The sequence below is a fragment of the Echinops telfairi genome, unplaced genomic scaffold (assembly GCF_000313985.2).
Source record: "Echinops telfairi isolate 266 unplaced genomic scaffold, ASM31398v2 ScPeMD7_7466;HRSCAF=8504, whole genome shotgun sequence".
Lineage (NCBI taxonomy): Eukaryota > Metazoa > Chordata > Mammalia > Afrosoricida > Tenrecidae > Echinops > Echinops telfairi.
Genome location: NW_022111366.1, coordinates 7,303,735 through 7,322,427, shown reverse-complemented (window position 1 = coordinate 7,322,427; position 18,693 = coordinate 7,303,735). Strand labels below are relative to the sequence as shown.

General features: G+C 51.1%; 1 protein-coding gene across 1 annotated transcript in view; it reads left to right on the top strand.

The window, feature by feature from the left end:
* The window catches only part of VANGL1 (VANGL planar cell polarity protein 1), a 60,446-nt gene that overhangs the window by 20,589 nt on the left and 21,164 nt on the right, over positions 1-18,693 (top strand). Inside the window, exons 3-4 of the mRNA XM_013007782.3 lie at positions 2,013-2,145; positions 10,450-11,057. Of these exons, the coding sequence (XP_012863236.1) occupies positions 2,013-2,145; positions 10,450-11,057 (741 nt within the window). The remainder of the gene's footprint in view (positions 1-2,012; positions 2,146-10,449; positions 11,058-18,693) is intronic.

Below are 18,693 nucleotides of genomic sequence, written 5' to 3'. Positions count from 1 at the left end.
TCCATCTAGTAGTTGTGTTGTTAGGTTCCACTGAGTTGGTTCCAACTCACAGCACCCCTGGGTGCCCTAGGTACCACAGAAGGACCCGCTGCCCAGCCCTGCGTCATCCTCACAATTGTGCTGTGTGCGCCCATCAACGCAGCCACGGTGCCAGCCCTCTTGTCCAGGGTCTTCCTCTTTCCGCTGCCCCTCCGCTTGTTAAAAAATCATGTTATTGGGGCTCATACAGCTCCTCACCATCCATCCATCCATCCATCCATCGTGTACAGCACATTTGTAGCCCCTCCGCTTTACCAGGCTCATGCCCTGCTCTACAGACGGGTCTCTCCTGACAACGTGTCCAAATCCCCGAGAGGTCGTCTCACCCTTGTTGCTTCTCAGGAGCATTCTGCCCCTATTTCTTCCAACACGGATTTGTTTGTCCTTCAAGGGGTCCTTGGGACTTTCAGTATCCTTCTCCAGCACTGTAATTCACGTATGTAGGAGGGGATTGAAAATACCGTGGCTGGAGGCAGATGCAGCTTCGTCTTCAGAGTAACACTTTAAAGAGATCTCGTGCAGCAGATTGACCCAGCGCAGTCTGTCGTTTGATCTCTTCCTTGCTGCCTTGAGCATCGCTGTAGTGGGCATTGTCTACATGTTGCAGTAAGTACCGTCCCCATTTTGAAGATGAGGAAACGGACGTTTTTAGAAGTTGAATAAGTTGTGCAAGGCTCTGTAACTACTGGGGCAAAGCAGAGATTTGACTGTTCCCCTCCCCACCCAAAGTCTGCACCCACAATGCTACTGTCCTGCCCAGGGAACCTTGGGAGTGAGGGCAAATGCAGCAGGAGGAGGTCTGCTGTGAAGGCGGCCTGTGGGGGGACATGAGGGTGAGGGCACGGAATTGACTCTTGGCACGAGGGAGGTGCAGTAGGTAAGCATTGGGCAGCTGGCCGAAAGGTCGATGGTTTGAATCCACCAGCACTCCGTGGGAGAAAGATGAGGCAGTCCCTTTCATAAAGATTCGCGTCTTTGGAAAGCCCAGGGAGCAGTTGGCTTGCGATGAGTTGGATGGACTGGGCGCCAGTTGTTGGGTGGGTGTCGACCAAGGGCTTCCTTTTGTGGGGTTTCTGGGCAGGGCCAGGCTGGAGTGCCATTTTCTGTAGGCGTTTGAAGCCTGGGTTGTGACCTCTCAGTTTCGCCACCCTGCTTCCCTTTGAGCCTCCAAGACTGACCCATAGCACGGTGTCCTCACAGGCACCGCGTGGCCATCTAGCAAGGCCACCTGGGGTAAAGTGCAGCGACCTGATTTCCTTGGGCGATGTGGACCTGCCACAGGTGCACATTCTCCCCCCACCCCACCCCCACCCCCTTGGTGTCATTGTCATTGCTTTATTGTGCCTGTGGGTGTCTCTGGAGTTCAGCTCACACCCTATGGGAATGACTTCCAGGATTAAATTTGTGGGAACAAAAACAGCAAACTGTTCTTTCGGGACCGGCTTAGAATTTCCTTTCTTCTCTTCTTGTTCAAAGGTGTAGGGTAACGATGTGGCCCAGATTTTTTTATTTTTGGGAGGGACACATATTCTGTGTTCAATGTTGAAAACGTCCTAAAACGCTCGTGTAGGCTAATCATGACCAAATCAAGTCGGTCATTTTTATAAAATGTGCCTTGGCTTGCCCTATTTGGGTTCTCACAATTTGGGGCTCTGGAAAAAAAAAATCAGGTCACTAGAGATAGCGGAGGAGTGACGGCTTTGTTTTGCGTCTTGGAATGCAACGGCAAAAAGAACACGCTGATAAGTAGGGCTTACTTATAAACATCAGCTTACTCTCCTTGCCAAGGGGGTGGGATGGGTGGCTGGGGTGTGTGTGTGTGTGTGTGTGTGTGTGTGTGTGTGTGCATGTGTGGTGCCCAGGGTTGTAGAATTTTCAAAAATTCAAAATGAAATGTATACCATTTTTGACGACCCAGAGAATGGGTTCACATGTGCTAGCTGGTTATCTTCCTCCCCCCACCCACCCCTCAGGGAGAGAAGCAGAGAGAGACACAAGTCACCCCGGAGTAAAGATGGCAGAGGGTCGGAGAAGTCTGTCACTATCCAAGCGCCCACCGGAGAGCCCCTGTTGGCGAACGATTCCGCTCGGACAGAGGACGCTCAGGTAAGACCAAAGGCCTTCTGAAGGCACGCTGCCACGGGCCACGCTCCTGTCGGTGAAGGTTTTCCTAGTCTTGTTGCCGTAGGTTCTCTGGGGGTTTTCTCTTCGTTTTTCTTGCGTGTAAAGTAGTTTCTCTTGGCCCTGTGGTTTCTCCTTGGTCTAAGGGCAGCCTGCACCGCCATTGGCTGGCCCGGGGAGCCTTCTGAAGTGTGATTGGTTGGCTCCCTTTGAGTGGTGGGGAAAAAGAAGCCAGCAAGGTCCCCGACAGGGCAGGGAAGGGAGAAGGCTAGTCTCAGGGACTCATTCCAAAGTGTAGCAGTGTAGGAGAGGGAAGGAAACCGGCCCCAGGGAGCCCAAATCCGTGTTGAGCACTCGAGGGAAGGATTGGAGCACCCTAGCCCGGTGGTTCACAACCTTCCTCATGCCACGACCCTTTCATACCGGTCCTCATGCGAGGGTGACCCCCCAACCATAACATTATCTTCGTTGCTACTTCATCACTGTCATTTTGCTACTGTTATGAATCGGGTGACCCCTGTGAAAGGGTTGTTCGACCCCCAGGTTGAGAACCTGTGCCCTAGACTGAGCCCTGGTGTCATGGTGGATTACATAGGAGTTGGGCTGCTCACAGCAAGGTCAGCAGTTTGAAACCGCCAGCCTTCCCTTGGGAGAAAGATGAGGCTTTCTTGTCCTACAAACAGTTCAGAAACCCACAGGGGCAGTTCTGTTCCGTCCTACAGGGACATGATGAGTTGGAATAGACTTGTTGGCAGTGTGTGAGTTTTTGAGACTGAACATCGCTAATAAATGTGTGAAATACATCTGGGGTTGACAGATAAGAAAGCCCGATGACCCTGTGGGTTAGGCATTGGGCTACTCACTTCAGGGCTGGCAGTTCGAACGCACCACAGCCACTCTGTGGGAGAGCTATGAGGCTGGCTCCTGCTGTAAAGATGACAGCCCGGACGTCCTGAACAGGGTCCACACGAGTTAGAGTCAGCTCAGTGGCAGTAGTTGGTACTTTGGTTGTTACTATATACTCAAATCCAAAATCAAACACTGCCTTTGAGTCAAGTAGAATTCACAGCAACCGGATAGGGCAGAAACCCGCTCCTTAGGATTTCTGAGACTAAAATCTTCACGAGAGCCGACAGCTGTGTCTTTCACCCACGGAGTGATTGGAAGCGCATCGCATAGCCCAGTGCACCACTAGGGCGCCTCAGTCTCAGACACCTGGCTTAAACAATCCGCTGCCATCAACCTGATCCTGACTCCCGCAGCTCCATGTGTGCGGCGCAGACATCCACTCCGATGGGTTTTTGAGGCCTGGTCCCTTTGGCAGCAGACTGACAGCCTTCCGGGAACACCTCTGGGTGGGTTAGAACCACCAACCTCAGTACTGAGGATGTTAGGGAATCCTCAGTAGTGAGGATTTTGAATCCTCCAAAGGGGGACGAAACACCGCAGGCAAGCCTGGGGGTGAATGACACTCCGTGCCACAACGCCAGGTGAGGGGACGCAGGAAGTGGGGGCTCGGGTGAGGGGCTGCGGGGTGTCGGTGTGGAGATACGGGGTCAGGGGACATGAGGTGTGGAGACGCGGGATGTAGGGCTGTGGGGTGTGGGGATGTGGTGTGCCGCCCACTGGAGGTGCCATTGCCTGTCCAAAGGGGCAGTGGCTCCTTTGCTCCAAACGAGCGTTGCCAGCCAGCAGGCGCATAGGCTTTATGCTACCGGGCCTTGTGATTTTTAAGAAAAGCTGATGATTCAGACTGCGTAGGCGCAATCACCCAGTTTTTAAAATCACCCAGTTTTATTGGAAGTTCATTCATTTTGGTGTTTTTGCAAAACACTGTGTGAGTTCCTCTCTCATTCTCAACTGGCTAATAGCCCACCAGATTTAAATAAACATCTGAGCTATACCCAGAAACACGTTCACACCCCCTCCACAGCGCCCGAAGTAGGTACATGCATGCCCAGCCTTGTCCCTAGGTAAACAAAGCAACGTATGCACCCGCAGCTGTAAGGCTATAGGAAGGAGCGCGTATCTGTGCACAGCTGCAGGGGCTCCGAGATCAGCACTTTTAAGCCGAGATGTGGACTGCAGTGGGAATAGCTCAGAGCACAGAAGACGCTGCTGGGACCCACAGCGGCAGGGGGTTTGGATGTGAGGTTTGCCCCACGATGAGCTGGTACCTTCACTGCTCTTGCAGTGCCAGCCTCGGTGATGGGGGGAGGGAGGATGGATGGATGAGGCCAAGCCTAGGACTTTGTGTGGACCTCCAGTACGTGCGTAAGAAGGTCCGTTTTCTTTCAGCTGTCGGTTGGGCTGTGTGGCCTAGGGCACTCAGCCTCTGTAGGTGTTCTTGCTTCAGCAGAAACAGGTGTTTGTGTTAGAGGCTTTTAGCTCCTTCCTGTTCTCAGGCAGTAGACCTGAGAGCGTAGTGGTGGTTTCCCTGTTGGGTTAGGCTGCTGCCCGCAGTTTGAGCCACTAGCCGTTCTGCAGGAGTGAAATGAGGCTTTCTCCTCCTGTAGAGATTTACAGTCTCAGAAACCAGAGACAGCTCTACCTCTTCCTGTAAGGTCCTTGTGGATTGGAATAGCCTCGGTGGCAGTGAGATGGATCCTTGAGGTTTTGTCGAGTTTCAGTAAGAGAGCCCTCTGGGCGAGGCATAGACGTTCACAAAGTCCTAAAAAGAACAGAGGATGTAGTTAGGGTGTGTAGGGGAAAGGGTGAGTAGCTAGATTAGGCTGTGTTAGGATACTACAAATAATGATTTTTACCACGGATAACCCATTGATTATAAGGACTTGTCTAAAACCTGGAGCCAAAGTGTTACAAAGTAAATGATTTTATGAGCTTGCCTTATGTGAAACCATGTTGCATATCTTTGATTGTGTGGTTTTAACCCCCTTCATTACCCCACCCCAGTTCAAGGAGCCCCATGGGGCTATGGTGGGCTCAATGTTTAAGCTGCTAACCATGAAATCAGCGGTTCAAACCCACCAGCCACTCCGAAGGAGAACGATGAGACTGTCTGCTACCCATGGAGACATACGGTCTAGGAAGGCCTTTAGAGGGCCGACATGAATCCGAGTTGACGCAATGACAGTCGGCTTGGGTTTGGGTTTTACTGTCCCTTCCTCCACCTGCATTTAGTGTTTGCCTCTTTCATTTTAAATAGGACCAAGTGTACATATGGAGAAATGAAGAAATGCTGATATCCGTCTATCTACACCCCTAGGAAGATAGCATATCCATCACTCCAGAAAGCTTCCCAGTCAGTCTTGCCCCTGCCTCGATCTCTCCAAGAGATTAACTGGTTCGATTTTCTCCCTATAGATTAGTTTGGGATTTTGATGTGTTAAAATTATATTCTCTTATTATAGACTCCCCTCCCCCCTACTCAGCATAATACTTTTGAGATTCATTCATGTGCAGTTCCTCTTTGCTGAGAAGTATTCCATTATGTGGCTCACTGACCTGAAGTCGATGCTGACTCATGGTGACCCTGGAGGGCAGGGTAGAGCTGCCCCTGTGAGTTTTCCAAGACGAAGTCTTTGCAGCAGTAGAAAGCTGTCTCTCTCTGGAGGAGCGGCTAGCTGATGGTTTTGAACTGATGACCTTGTAGATTATAGCCGACCACATAACCACTCTTTGATCATAAGAGTATACCACAATTGGCTCCTCATCCTCCTGATGATGAATATTTGAGTTGTACAGCTTTACTGTAATTTGAATAAAGCTGTTGGGAACATTCTTCTAGAATTTTTTTAAAAAATCAGTTTATTGGGGGCTATCTAGAAATTGTTTTGTGGACATGTTTTCTGTTGGGTAAAAACCTAGAAGTGGGAGTGTCGGGCCAGACAGACATATGTAAATTTTAAATACGCAGACATACATTGAAATTTGCATAAAGTTGCCAGAAGATTTTCCACAGTGATGAGAATCCCGGCTGCTTCGGGCTGTTGTCTTAAGCTGCAGCCCTCTCATGGTGCGGGACACGCCTGACTTTTCAAGTGGAAGAACTTGCTCCGCCGATGAGGGTGTCACCACAGCCATCATCCCGTGCCGTAGCCGGTACCATTCACGGTTCGCACATCTTAATACTTTGATCCTTCATGAATTTAAGGCAGTTCTGTGATAAGCGGTCTCCGTCATTAACTTGAATAAGGCTTCTCTAGTAGGTTGGTGTCCTGTTCATTAATTCCAGCCCACTCACTACTGCTGGAGTCTTGGTGGTGTAGTGGTTAAGAGTTGGGCTGGTAACTGTCAGGTCAACAGTTCAAAACCACCGGGCACTTTTCAGGAGAAAGAGGAGGCTTTCTCCACTCATGAAGAGTTACAGTCTCAGAAACCCACGGGGGCAGTTCCACTCTGCCCGATAGGGTTGCTATGAGTTGGCTTCAACTCGATGGCAGGGAGACGGGTTTGTTTGTTTGTTTGTTTGTTTCTGCCACTGCTGCTGGTTTGCTTTTTCCAAGTTAAATCACAAACCCATGAGGCAAAACCTTCCTGCTGTGCCCTGGTTCTGGAATCATCACAGTTGCCAGTGAAGTAGCAAAATGGTTTAAAATCCCAACGGTTACATCTGTTCATGAAGAGACAGTTGTTCTAACTTGAAACCACTTTAAACAGTGGAAACAAGACAAGACATTGCCCTGGGTCTCTTGGCGCCCTGGCTGGTTTGTGGTCATGAAACGTGTGCTTCGGGAGGAACTTCTGAGCTATTTGTGGGCTCAGGTTAGACCTTTGAATCCCCTTGACTCTGTCGATAGGAAATATGATGTCAGAGTGGTAGACATTTTGTCAGTGGGTCTTGACGTCCCCTGGAGTTTCCAAACAAAAACGTGTGGACTGGCTGCAGGCAGATGGTTCCTTGTGCAGTTGACGCTCTCGACTATCAGTTGTCCCCGTTCCTGCCGTGAACACTTAATTAACCCCTACTCCGAGAGGAAATCCAGGATTAGGTTCTTGCAAGCTTTGGTCACAACATTCTCATCCACCAATGGATGAGAATGTAGCATTGCTTTATGTGTGCTTCTGTTTATAGACACTTTACGAAAACAAAACAAACTCACTGCCGTTGAATCGTGCTGACTCAGAGCGACTTATAGAAAAGAGTAGAACTGGCCCTGTGAGTTTCCCAGACTGTAGCTCTTCATAGGTGTAGAAAGCCTTGTCTTTCTCCCTCGGAGTTGCTGATGGTTTCAAACTTCCGACCTTGAGGATATAATGCATAACCACTCTGCCACCAGGGCTCCTGTAAAGACACCTTGTTTTTGTTGTTAGGTGCTATCAAGTTGACCGTGATCCATAGTGAGTCTATGCACCATAGAACAAAACACTTATTCCCGTGCCTGAGCCCATTGATGCAGCCACTGGGTCAATCTAGCTCGTCAGGGGCCTTCCTCTTTTTTGCCACCCCTCCACTTTACGAGACATGGTGTCCTTCTCCAACATGTTGAATGTGCGTATGATGGAGTCTTTCCCCCCTGGCCTCTAAGGGGCATTCTGACCTTACTTCTTCCAGTCCAGATCTGTTTGTCCTTTCAGCAGTCCCTGGTCCTTTCAGTACTCTTCACAGCAACAGAATTCAAATGCATCAATTCTTCTACGGTCTCCCCTTTTCAATGGCCAACTTTCACATGCATATGATGTAGTGGAGAATACCATGGCTTGGGTCAGGTGCACTTCTGTCCTCAAAGAAGCATCTTCTTCAGTATTCTAAAGAGAGCTTGTGCAGCAAATTTATCTATGCAACAAGTCTTTTGATCTCTTAACTGCTGCTTCTACGAGCATTGGTTGTGGATCCAAGTCAGACAAAACTCTTGACAACTTCAACCTTTTCTCCATTTATCGTGATGGTATCCAGTGGTCCAGTTGCGAGGATTTGGGTCTTCCTTCCATTGAGTCATCATCCACACTGAAGGCCACAGTCCCTGATCTTCATCAGCAAGGGCTTCAGTCCCTCTTCCCTTGCAGCAAGCCAGATTATGCCATCTGCATCCAGCAGATTGTTATTGAGCCTTTCTCTAATCCTGATATGCACTCTTCTTCAAATCATCCAGCTTCTCTGATGGTCTGCTCAGCGTTCAGATTGAACAAGTATGGTGAGAAAATGCAAGCCTCACGCACACCTTCCTGACTTTAAACCATGCAGTGTTCCCTTGTTCTCTCCTTGCAGCTGCCTCGTGGTCCATGTACAGGTTCCACCGAGCGCGGTGAAGTGTTCTGGAATTCCCATTCTTCTCAAGGGTACCCCTAGTGTACTATGACCTGTACAATTAAGTGCCTTGGCATAGTCAATGAAACATAAGTAAACATCGCTCTGGTATTCTCCACTTTCAACCCAGGTTCATCTGACATCAGCCATGATACATAGCCCTTGCTCCATGTCCTCTCCTGAATCCAGCCTGAACTTCTGGCAGTTCCCTGTCAGGTGCGGCTGTAACCGTTGTTGGATGGTCCTAGGTACAGTTTTACTTGTGTGCCCTATCAATGACAGCGTTGTATAGTTTGAGCATTCTGGTGGGTCACCTTTCTTTGGAATGGGAACAGATATGGATATCTCCCAGTCAGTTGGCCAAAGAGCTGTCTTCCAAATTTCCTGGCATAAATAAGAGAGTGCTTCCAGTGCTTCTCCAGATTACTGAAACATTTCACTGGGTAGTCCATCAATTCCTGGAGCCATGTTTTTGGTTAATGTATTCAGTGCAGCTTGAACTTCTTCCTTGAACACCATTGGTGCCTCCTGACATGGTGGACGGTGGAATATGGTTTCTGATATGGTGGACTCTGTGTATTCTTTCCCTCTTCTCTTGATGCATCCTACATCATTCCATATTTTGCCTACAGACACCTTACTTAATATATATTCTTCATTCCTGAACAATAAACTCATTGCCAATAGCACACTCTTGCATGCATGAAAAAATCTAATTCCTTGCAATCGAAATCATTGCAGCCTTCTTGGGCTACAGAGCATTAGATCGCTCTTCCATGCTATCATTGGGGACCATTTTAAACAACAAAATCACTCGCAAACTACAACAAAAAGGTGAAAACATCTTTTTTTAAAATTATTTTATAGGGGGCTCATACAATTTTTATCACAATCCATACATACATTCATTGTGTCAAGCACATATGTACATTTGTTGCCTTCATCATTCTCAAAACATTTGCCTTCTACTTTAGCCCTTAATATCAGTTGCTCATTTTCCCGCGAAAAAAGATATGACAAAGTAATGATTTTAATATCAATTGCTCATTTTCTTGTGAAAAAAGATATGACAAAGTAGTAATTTATAAATTATCAAGGGTTCATGAGGGAGAGGGGAGCAGGGAGGGAGGGGGGAAATGAGCTGTTGCCAGGGGCTTAGGTGGAGAGCAAATGTTTTGAGAATGATGAGGGAATGAATGTACAAATGTGCTTTACACAATTGATGTATGTATGGATTGTGATGAGTTGTATGTGCCCCTAATAAAATGATTTGTTTTAAAAAGAGGTGAAAATGTACTGAGAGGAGAATTAACCACCCTGGCGATGCTGTGGGCTAGGGATTGGGCTGCAAACTTCTAGGTCAGCAGTTCAGGCCCAGCAGCCAGGCCACAGGAGAAAGATGGAGATGTGGGCTCCCCCGGGGGCGGTTCTGCTCTGCCCCACAGTGTTGGAACGCGTCCAGCAGCTCCACCGCAGTGGGCTTGGGGTTTGGCCGGGCTGATTAACAGATGGGGAACCTGTGGATGATAAGGACCGGAGCTGTAAAGGAAGATCCGTTCCCTTGTTTCAGTACCTCTTCAGCGCTTGGCCGGCCCAGTCAGACTCCCCAAGCATAGAAGTTGGCAGCTGTAACTCTTTATTACCCAGCCATGAATTGAGGTGGCATGAGCTTTTATGCTACAGATGTGTTTTCACACGGTTACCGTAGCAACGGGATTGTTTATTGCAGGGCAAATGGCCCCAGGTCTCTCAGAGCCTCTCGGGAATTCTGCATGGCAGGCTCATAGTCAATGCTATAGAACATGCTGGTCATGAACTGCCAAAACAAACAAGCCAAAGGGTGAAGTAATGCTTTCTCCGATCAGATGGAACTATAATACATCTTGCAAAGGGTCCATGCATGTTATTAAGGTTGACAAAAAAACATCTTGAAAGAGTGGCACTTCCATTTTCTGACAAGCCCGTGTCTGGGATTTATTAAGGAGGCTCTCCTTTGATGTCAAGTGCCTTTGGGGGTGGGGGATGCTTCACGGGTTCCCTGTGTGCCTCGCTCCTCATGTTCCCTGTCTTCTCCCCGCCAGGATGACAACTGGGGAGAGACCACCACGGCCATCACAGGCACCTCGGAGCACAGCATCTCCCAGGAGGACATTGCTAGAATCAGCAAGGACATGGAGGACAGCGTGGGCCTGGATTGCAAGCGTTACCTGGGCCTCACCGTCGCCGCCTTCCTGGGACTTCTAGTTGTCCTCACCCCCATCGCCTTCATCCTGCTGCCCCCGATCCTGTGGCGGGAGGAGCTGGAGCCCTGTGGCACCATTTGTGAGGGACTCTTCATCTCCGTGGCTTTCAAACTCCTCATCCTGCTCATCGGGACCTGGGCACTCTTCTTCCGCAGGCAGAGGGCCGACGCGCCGCGCGTGTTTGTGCTCCGGGCCCTCCTCATGGTCCTCGTCTTTCTGTTCGTGATTTCCTATTGGCTTTTTTACGGGGTCCGGATTTTGGACTCGCGGGACCGGAACTACCAGGGCATCGTGCAATATGCAGTGTCCCTTGTGGACGCCCTTCTCTTCATCCACTACCTGGCCATCGTCCTGCTGGAGCTCCGGCAGCTGCAGCCCATGTTCACGCTGCAGGTGGTCCGCTCTACCGACGGCGAGTCCCGCTTTTACAGCCTGGGACACCTGAGGTAAGGTGGGCCGTGGAGAAGGGGTGGGAGGGGAGGGGGTGCAGTCGTGGGGCCTGGATAGAAAACAGCTGGGAGAGTTTCTGCAGAGGCCACATGCAGGGGGTGCTTCAGGTGTCCAACTAGCTCCCTGAGTTCTGAGCAGACTTGCCGTCGCTGGCTCACCCGCAGGTTGGGGTTTTGCTAAGCCTCACCTTACAGTGGTTGGTAGTTCCCAGCAGGGATGGAGACGAACCCTCCCTGTCTCAGACTGCTGAACTTGCTCCGGACATTGGCTTGTGGTTCATGGGTAAGGTCAGAAGCCATGCTGAGTAGACCCGACCACCCGAGTGTAATTCCCAATCACCCTGTTTCGTCCACTCTCCGAAGTCCGCTGGTTTGGCCAGTCATTATGCAGCCACCTCCTTACCTTGCCAGTAAAGAATTAAGTGTTCAGTAGGGGCTTGACATCGAGGGACAGCTGTTTTAAAAACGTGTGCAGGAGAGAAGCGTAATGAGAAACTGGAGGCTCAGACTTTTAATCTCTGCATGAATCTCATTATTTTTGATGCTTCATTAAGAGAGTGCGGGCGGGCGGTCTAGTGGCTTACACTAGTCGGTGGTTCAAACCCATGAGCCGCACCGTGAGAGAAAATTGAGGCTGTCTGTTGCCGGAAAGATTTACAGCTTTGTGAACACACGGGCAGTTCTGCTCTGCCCTGAAGGTGCTGAGTTGGGATCAGCCCCATGGCAGTGAGTTGGGAGTTTGAATAATAACTTTAGTCTGGTTCCTGAGCTAAGCACTAGTCTTCCCGCATTTCCCTAAGTGGGCGATACCCTGCCTGGGGGAGCGCTGAAAGGATGCAGGGAGCTGCAAAACGGATACCTGTGCTTTCCCCTGTTGTGCGCTATAGTGAAAGAGCTTTGGATTACCAGGAGGCTGCTGAGTAAAATTTTTTTATGTAACAGGGTGTAGGCCAAATATGTTTGGGAATCTATGACTTTTACAGAACTTTGTGAGGCAGGCATTATTCATCCTATGGCTACCGATGAGGAAACTGAGGTGGGAGAGACTTACTACAGCACGGCTGCCTTCACGATGTGTCACCCCAGTTGTCATGGGAGCCTTGCCCAGGGGTCAGGCTTCCAAGCCTGTGCCCCACCCATTGGGCTCCCCCCCTCCTATGTGGCATCTGTGGATCTGGATAACCTGCTTAGTGCGTGGTTACGTGAGAACGTCGTAAATCGTGTCCCTGCTGCGATGCCGGAGCACTCAGCGCAGCCCAGATTGGCAGGGACAGTCCAGTGGGCATCACAGCAGGTGTCTTTGTCACCGTTTTGACTGGCACGCGGGAGGCGGAGGCTGGTTACACTGCCAAACCACCTCTGTGGCAGACTGCGGTTTTCATTCCTATGACGCCACTTGTGCCACCGGCGGGCTGGGGGCTTCGTGTTCCGGGAGCTGCCCCTTTTCCCAGGGAATCACTCTTGGAGTCACACAGGCTGTGCAGTCCAAACCCGCATTTCACCGAGGGTGAAAATGCCCATAGTGCTCTGGAGACTGTTCATTGCCGCACAGCTGTCTTCCCTCATGGTGCACAGTGGGGACTGGTCAGCAGGCTTGTGCTGCACATTGCCCTCCATGAAAGGTGTGCTTCTACCAGAGGCCCCGTGGAAGAAAGGTCAGCCATTACAGAGAACGGCTCTTCTCTGGCCCAGTTGGGTGTGCCACGAATCAGAGCCACCTTGCTGGCGGCTGGGCCTGACGAATTGCATGGTGGCCTCCAAAGGGTGGTGCTGACGCTGCGCAGCACTGCGGGTAGGCGCTGCAGCACGCACGCCTGGGTCGGGGCCACAGGCGCACACGTGGCGGGGTGAGTTTCAAGCAGTGGCGGTGATAAACCCCACCAGGAAATCCTGTCTCCAGGAGAGATTTTGGTGAGGGTTCCAGTGAGGGAGGGGAGTGTAGCTCTGATCACAGTGGAGATGAGTGATCTTTGGCGTGGTAGTCTGGGTAGACTAGAGAAACAAATTCATAGATACTCATCTGTATAAGAAAAAGCTTTACATATATGTCGAGTCCAGATCAAGTCCATAAGTCTTATATTAGCCCCTATGTCCAATATCAATCTATAAAGCCCTCTTCAGACTCACAAAGCACCTTCAATGATGCCGAATGCAAGAAGATGGCAGGCCAGGGGGTGGGAAGTCTTGTGGATCCAGTGGCGGTGTAAGCATCTCAGCGCTGGCACGGGTCTCTATGTGGTTCCTCCAGCTGAGGGCACTAGTGTAGTTCCGTGTGTCTTGTCAGCTGCATTGTCTCACAGAGAGTGAACCTAGAAAGAGAATGTCTCTAGCCTCCAAGGAGGAAATACAGAAGTTCCCAGAATCCTCAGGAGAAGGCCATGCCCACACAGAGACCTCATTGGCTGTGACCTGATTGACAGGCTAGACTCCACCCCTTCTTTCTTAATCCTCTCAAATTAACAGATGATTATATAACTACCACATTTGGAGTCTCTGTAAATGTAGCCAAGACCTTGGTCCGCTCAAGGCCACCATGGTTGTGTGAGTCTGCCTGAGAGGCAGGAGGAACATCTTCTCCCCAGGGTAGTCCATGGGGGGGACTGACTCCAGGACTCCCACCATGCGCTCCCACCCTGCTGGGGTTGGAGCTCTGCTCTCCTCTGAGACTGTACCATTGGGTGCCCATGGGAATGGAGTTTGTGTTCTAAGGAGCTGCCGTGCTCATGGATCCAGAGACAGAATGGGTTTGGGGTTCCCATGGGCTCCTCAGCAGATCTGAGTGGGTGCACGGAGGTGGGGAAACAGCCCCAGGGAGGTATGCTTGTGGTATGCTGTTGGCAGCACTGCTGCAGGGGGCAGAGGTGGGTGGGAGAGGCAGGACTGGTCCTGCAGCAGGCCCCATCCACACCGCCTTCTCCCGAACCACACTGACAACTGCCCAGCCCCAGCTTTCTAACGCCAGGGCCAGCAACTCCAGAGAGCCTGCGACCTAGGTGCTGGCAGGCTCCCAGCAGCCATGGGGGAGAGCCGGGGGGTCCACAGGACCCTCCTTTACGCTCCTCTTTAGGGCTGTTGGATTTTCTACTCCCCCAGCCCTTAATAAAACCCCTTTGTCCATAGCACGGGCTCCCTGGTGGGTTGTGGGTTGGAAAGAAGGCGGCACAAATGCAGTTCTCGGGCAGGGTTGCTGCGGGCAGGACAGCCAGTCTGCGAAGGCCGGGCACCGTGCCCTCAGGCATTGTACACACTTGGTCACCCGCCGGCCCTTGGCCTGAATCTTGTCTAAACCCAGCGGTGGTTGGAAAAAGCACCGAACCAGAAATAAAACTTCTGAGCACCTTTTGTAATGTGTAGAGAGAGACAGACTGTCAGGGGGATGCTAGAGAGACAGGGCATCTCAGGGGGATCCGCATGGCCCCGGTCGGGGTCACAAGGCAGCCCTCCCTGCCTTCTGTACAGCCTTCCCTTTATGCCCCCACGGGGCCTAGGAACAAACCCTGCCTCGCTCCTTCTTCCCTTTCTGTTTCCAAAGATGGTTTCATTGAACCAAACGACCGAGCTATTTTTGCAAGTGGTCAGATGCCTGTCTTTGGGGGTTCGTGAAAGGAACGTGCTTCTTGTGAGCTCTGATCATGGGCACCCGCCGGGCCCTGCTTGGCGGCAGGAAGCCTGGGCTCCTTTGAAGACTTTCAGAAGTGGGAAGGTGACCGCCGTTGAAAGTCAGGTGCCACCAACTGGTGTTGGCCTTTACACATCCCCTTGGGGTTGTTAGGGTTTGTTTCATACGTTAGCCTCATTGCCTGCTCCCTGCTGCCCTTTTCCCCGCAGCAATCCAGTGAGGTAGGACGCCCGTTTCAGATGGAGAAACTGAGGCAGCGAAAAGCTCAGGAAGTTGTCCACGATCACTGGTTCCAGAGTGAATACAGCCATTTCACCTTAAGGCAAACGCAGTATAAAGCGATGTTGGAGCGTTTGCACCATGCAAATACACGTGTCCTTGTGTCCTATCCCAAACAGCATTTTCTATGTTTAGACCTAGATTCTCATATTTGTTGCAGGGGCTACAGCGGAATCGCAGATAATGCTCATGACTTAAAGGGTTCATTTAAGGAGTTATAAATGACAGTGCCGGTGAGAAATGCTCAGGAGACAGTTGCGCATCATCACACGTTACTGAGTTCATTCAGGGCTCCCAACAAATGCCCGAGGGCATGCCACTCCACTGAAAGCCTCAACCCACAGGCATTCAGCTCACGCTCCGTACAAATCCAGCTTTCTAAAGTAAGTGCCCGGAGGCACCTCCCTCCACTAAGCCTCAGTCCAAAACCATTCAGCTCCACTTCCATAGGTCGGCAAACTCAATTCCCCAGTAAGTGCCCAGAGGCACCCCACTCCACAGGCCAGCCTCCTGCCACTATGCTCGCGCCGCTTGACGTGCTGTGTGGGTGCGAGTCCACCACTCTGCCTCCTGCGCTGACTCCCGGTTCTGCTGCTGCTGCTGCTCTGATGTCCCCAGTCGTCTTCTGGATCCAGGAGGGTCCCCGGGCAAAGCGCTCGGAGTCCCAAGGGCTCTGCTCCACTGGCTCTGGCTGCTAGTGAGAGCCCCCTTCCTGCTTCTCAGAGGGCTCATTTTGTGCCTGGCCGGATGGTAATGGCAACGATTCCTGTTCACAGTGACTTACAGGTGAATTCTATCAGTGTCTTTCCCCACCTATTAACCCAGATCCAGGCAGGGAAAGGTCTTGTGGTGGGAGTTACAGAGACTGGTCAGCAACGCCGCAGTAAATAGCTCACGGTCCCTGCATCCGTGTTCTCCTGGGTCACTGTGCCATTCTAGGTGTGGCTTGCATTTTAAAGACCAGCTAGGTCACCCATGCTAAATGGTTTCAGTAGGGCTTCCAGACTAAGGCAGACTACGAAGAAGTAGCTGATGATCTGTTTCTAAAAACTAGCCAAAAAAATTTGAAATGCGGTTCTAAAACCTGGTGACTAGCAGAGGCACATTGACTGACGGTCAGAAGATGAACCGCTCCGGTTGGAGGCACTCTCAAGAGGCGCAGGAGTTAGAAAACGTGACTATCGTGATAGAAGCAAAGCTGGAGATCACAGGATAGCATTTTGCAAAACCAAAGACGTCTTCAGTGCAAGTACCACTTTTCCACAACACAAATGGTGACGATCCCTGTGGACCTCACCAGACGGGATACGTCGGACTCAAGTAACTACATCCATGGAAAGGGAGGTGGCAGAAACGCTATCAGTTAAAACAAGGCCAGAAGCTGACTTCTGAAGCGACCAGCAAATGACCTTGTGCAAGTTCAAGTTGAAGAAGCGGTCGGTGGTCCAGGGTGACGGCTTGAACCTGGAAAGGCGTGTGCTAGGGTGGTGTGTTTCACAATGCTTACCTAGTCCGTATGTGAGCCAGTAAGGGCAGAGGCTGAGTTCTGTGAGGAGGAGGACTGCACCGACATTGGAAGAAGACGCAGGGACAATTTGTGATACGCAGGTGGCACATCCTTGCTTGCTGAAAGCGAAGAGCATTCTGAAGCACTTAGTGATGAAAATCAGCGACTGCCAGCCTTCAAAATGGATGACTCAACGTAAAGAAAATAAAAATCCTCGCAAGTAGACCAAGAAGCAGCAGCATGATCCTTGGGGAATATATTGAAGTTGGCCCTCATTTCTTTCTGCTTTGATCCGCAGTCAATGCGAGGAAGCAGCAGTCAAGTCACGAAAGCGAACCATGCATCCCGTTTGGTGTACCTGCTGCAGAAGAGCTCCCGCAAGTGCCCAAAAGCAAAAATGTCATTTTGAGACTTAGGGTGCTCCTGACACAGGCCATTTTCATTCACCCCAGACGCGTGTGAAATCTGGCCAGTGAATGAAGAGAGCCAGAGAGCTGATGCCTTTGATTGACGGTGCTACCCCCAAATATTGTGTACACTAGGAACTGCCAGAAGAATGTGACCAGCCTATGTTGGAATGCGTACATTCTGAATGGTTCTTACAAACGAAGATAGCAAGACTTTGCCTCACATACATGGGCCGGGGCATCAAGAGGGACCGCCCTTGGAGAGGGACCGACTGATTGGTAAAGCAGCGGGCCAGTGCAAAGAGGAAGACCGTGAACGAGAGGGATTGACACGGCGGCTTCCGCGCGGGCTTCAAACAGCATGAGTGTGGGCCAGGCCCAGGGCGGGGTCGTGCTTTGTACTGCTGGGCAGAAGGCTGCTCTGAGCTGGAAGTGACTAACTCCAACAAAACCCACGTGCCAGGCTTGGTGTGCTTGGTGTTTCAGCACACCACGTAGTTTCACACCTCCGCGGCTGGAGAGGAGAAAGTGGAGCGGGCTGTCAGCCTTAGCTGGCTTTGCCCTCTGTGCTGCATTTCTTAGCTCCAGGAGTCTTTCAGGGAGCCTGGGTGGTGCAGTGGTTACGCGCTGGGGCTGCTAACCACGAGGTTAGGTTTGAACCCCTAGCCGCTCCACGGCGGGAAGATGGGGCGTTCTACTCCTGTACAGAGTTACAGCCTCAGAAGCCTACGGGGCAGTTCTACCCAGTCCCATAGGGAGTCCGTCCTATGAGTGACAGTTGACTCGGTGGCAATGAGTTTGCTTGTTTGATTAGCTCTGTCATTCATTCGGGCCACAAAGCTTGGTCCTTATCACCACAGCAGTAGGAGTTTCCTTTGGCCAGTGACATCATCCACCTGACCCTTTGTCATCATGTGTACTTCCTGTGTCTCACAGGAAACCGCTGTGACAGCCATCCTCAAATTGAGTCCCTGAGTGCAGCAACTGGTTTGTTATTCCTCAGAGTTCTGCAACTTGGTCTGGCCTCAGCTGGGCGGTTCTTAGGCCAGCTCTGACAGTGCACTTACTCGTTGAGTCAGCTGTATTCTGAGGCTCTCTCTCGCTCCTCCTTCTGGGTGCCTTCCTGATCTTCCTACACGACACCTCGGGGCTCCCAAAGGCACAGCAGCCATATGTTCCAGTGCATTGTTCCACGGCATGCTCTTGCTTAAAACAAGTCTTACAGGCTGAGCCAGGAGAGAGGACTCCACGGCGGGGAGGAAGCTGGGAGGCTTAGCTCATTGGAGAACAGTGCTTTGCCTTGGACCTCCACCCCACCCCCCCAACCACCTTCGACTCGCATCCTTACAGTCCGGGTACTCTTGCTTGGTATGTCATCCAACACATTTAATTGCCAAATTTCTATTTCGCAAAATGAAGTAACGTTACAAAAGAGTTGCCAAGGAGGCGTGTGAACATCAGTGAAACATGATACAGCGAGAGTTGTCAGCAAAGAGAGGCCAGAGAAAGCACAGGCGCTGATAGAGCACTAAGCCGTCGGGAAAAAGTGGGCGTTCACAATGAGAGATTGTCCGGTGGCTGCACCCACTTGTTCTCCCTCAGCAATAGCTCAGTGTGCACAGTGTGGGCCTTACAGGCAGGCCTCGGTCATTGAGACTAAGCTGCGTCGGAACGGGTGGTGACCACTGACCTTTCTAAGAAAGATTGGAGACTAAGCTCAGGCCCACTCTGCTGCTTTCCCAGAAGACATGATTCTTGGAATGGCAAACACGCTATGCCGGGACAGGATTGCCTGTCACACTGCGGTGCTGCAAAGGGGCA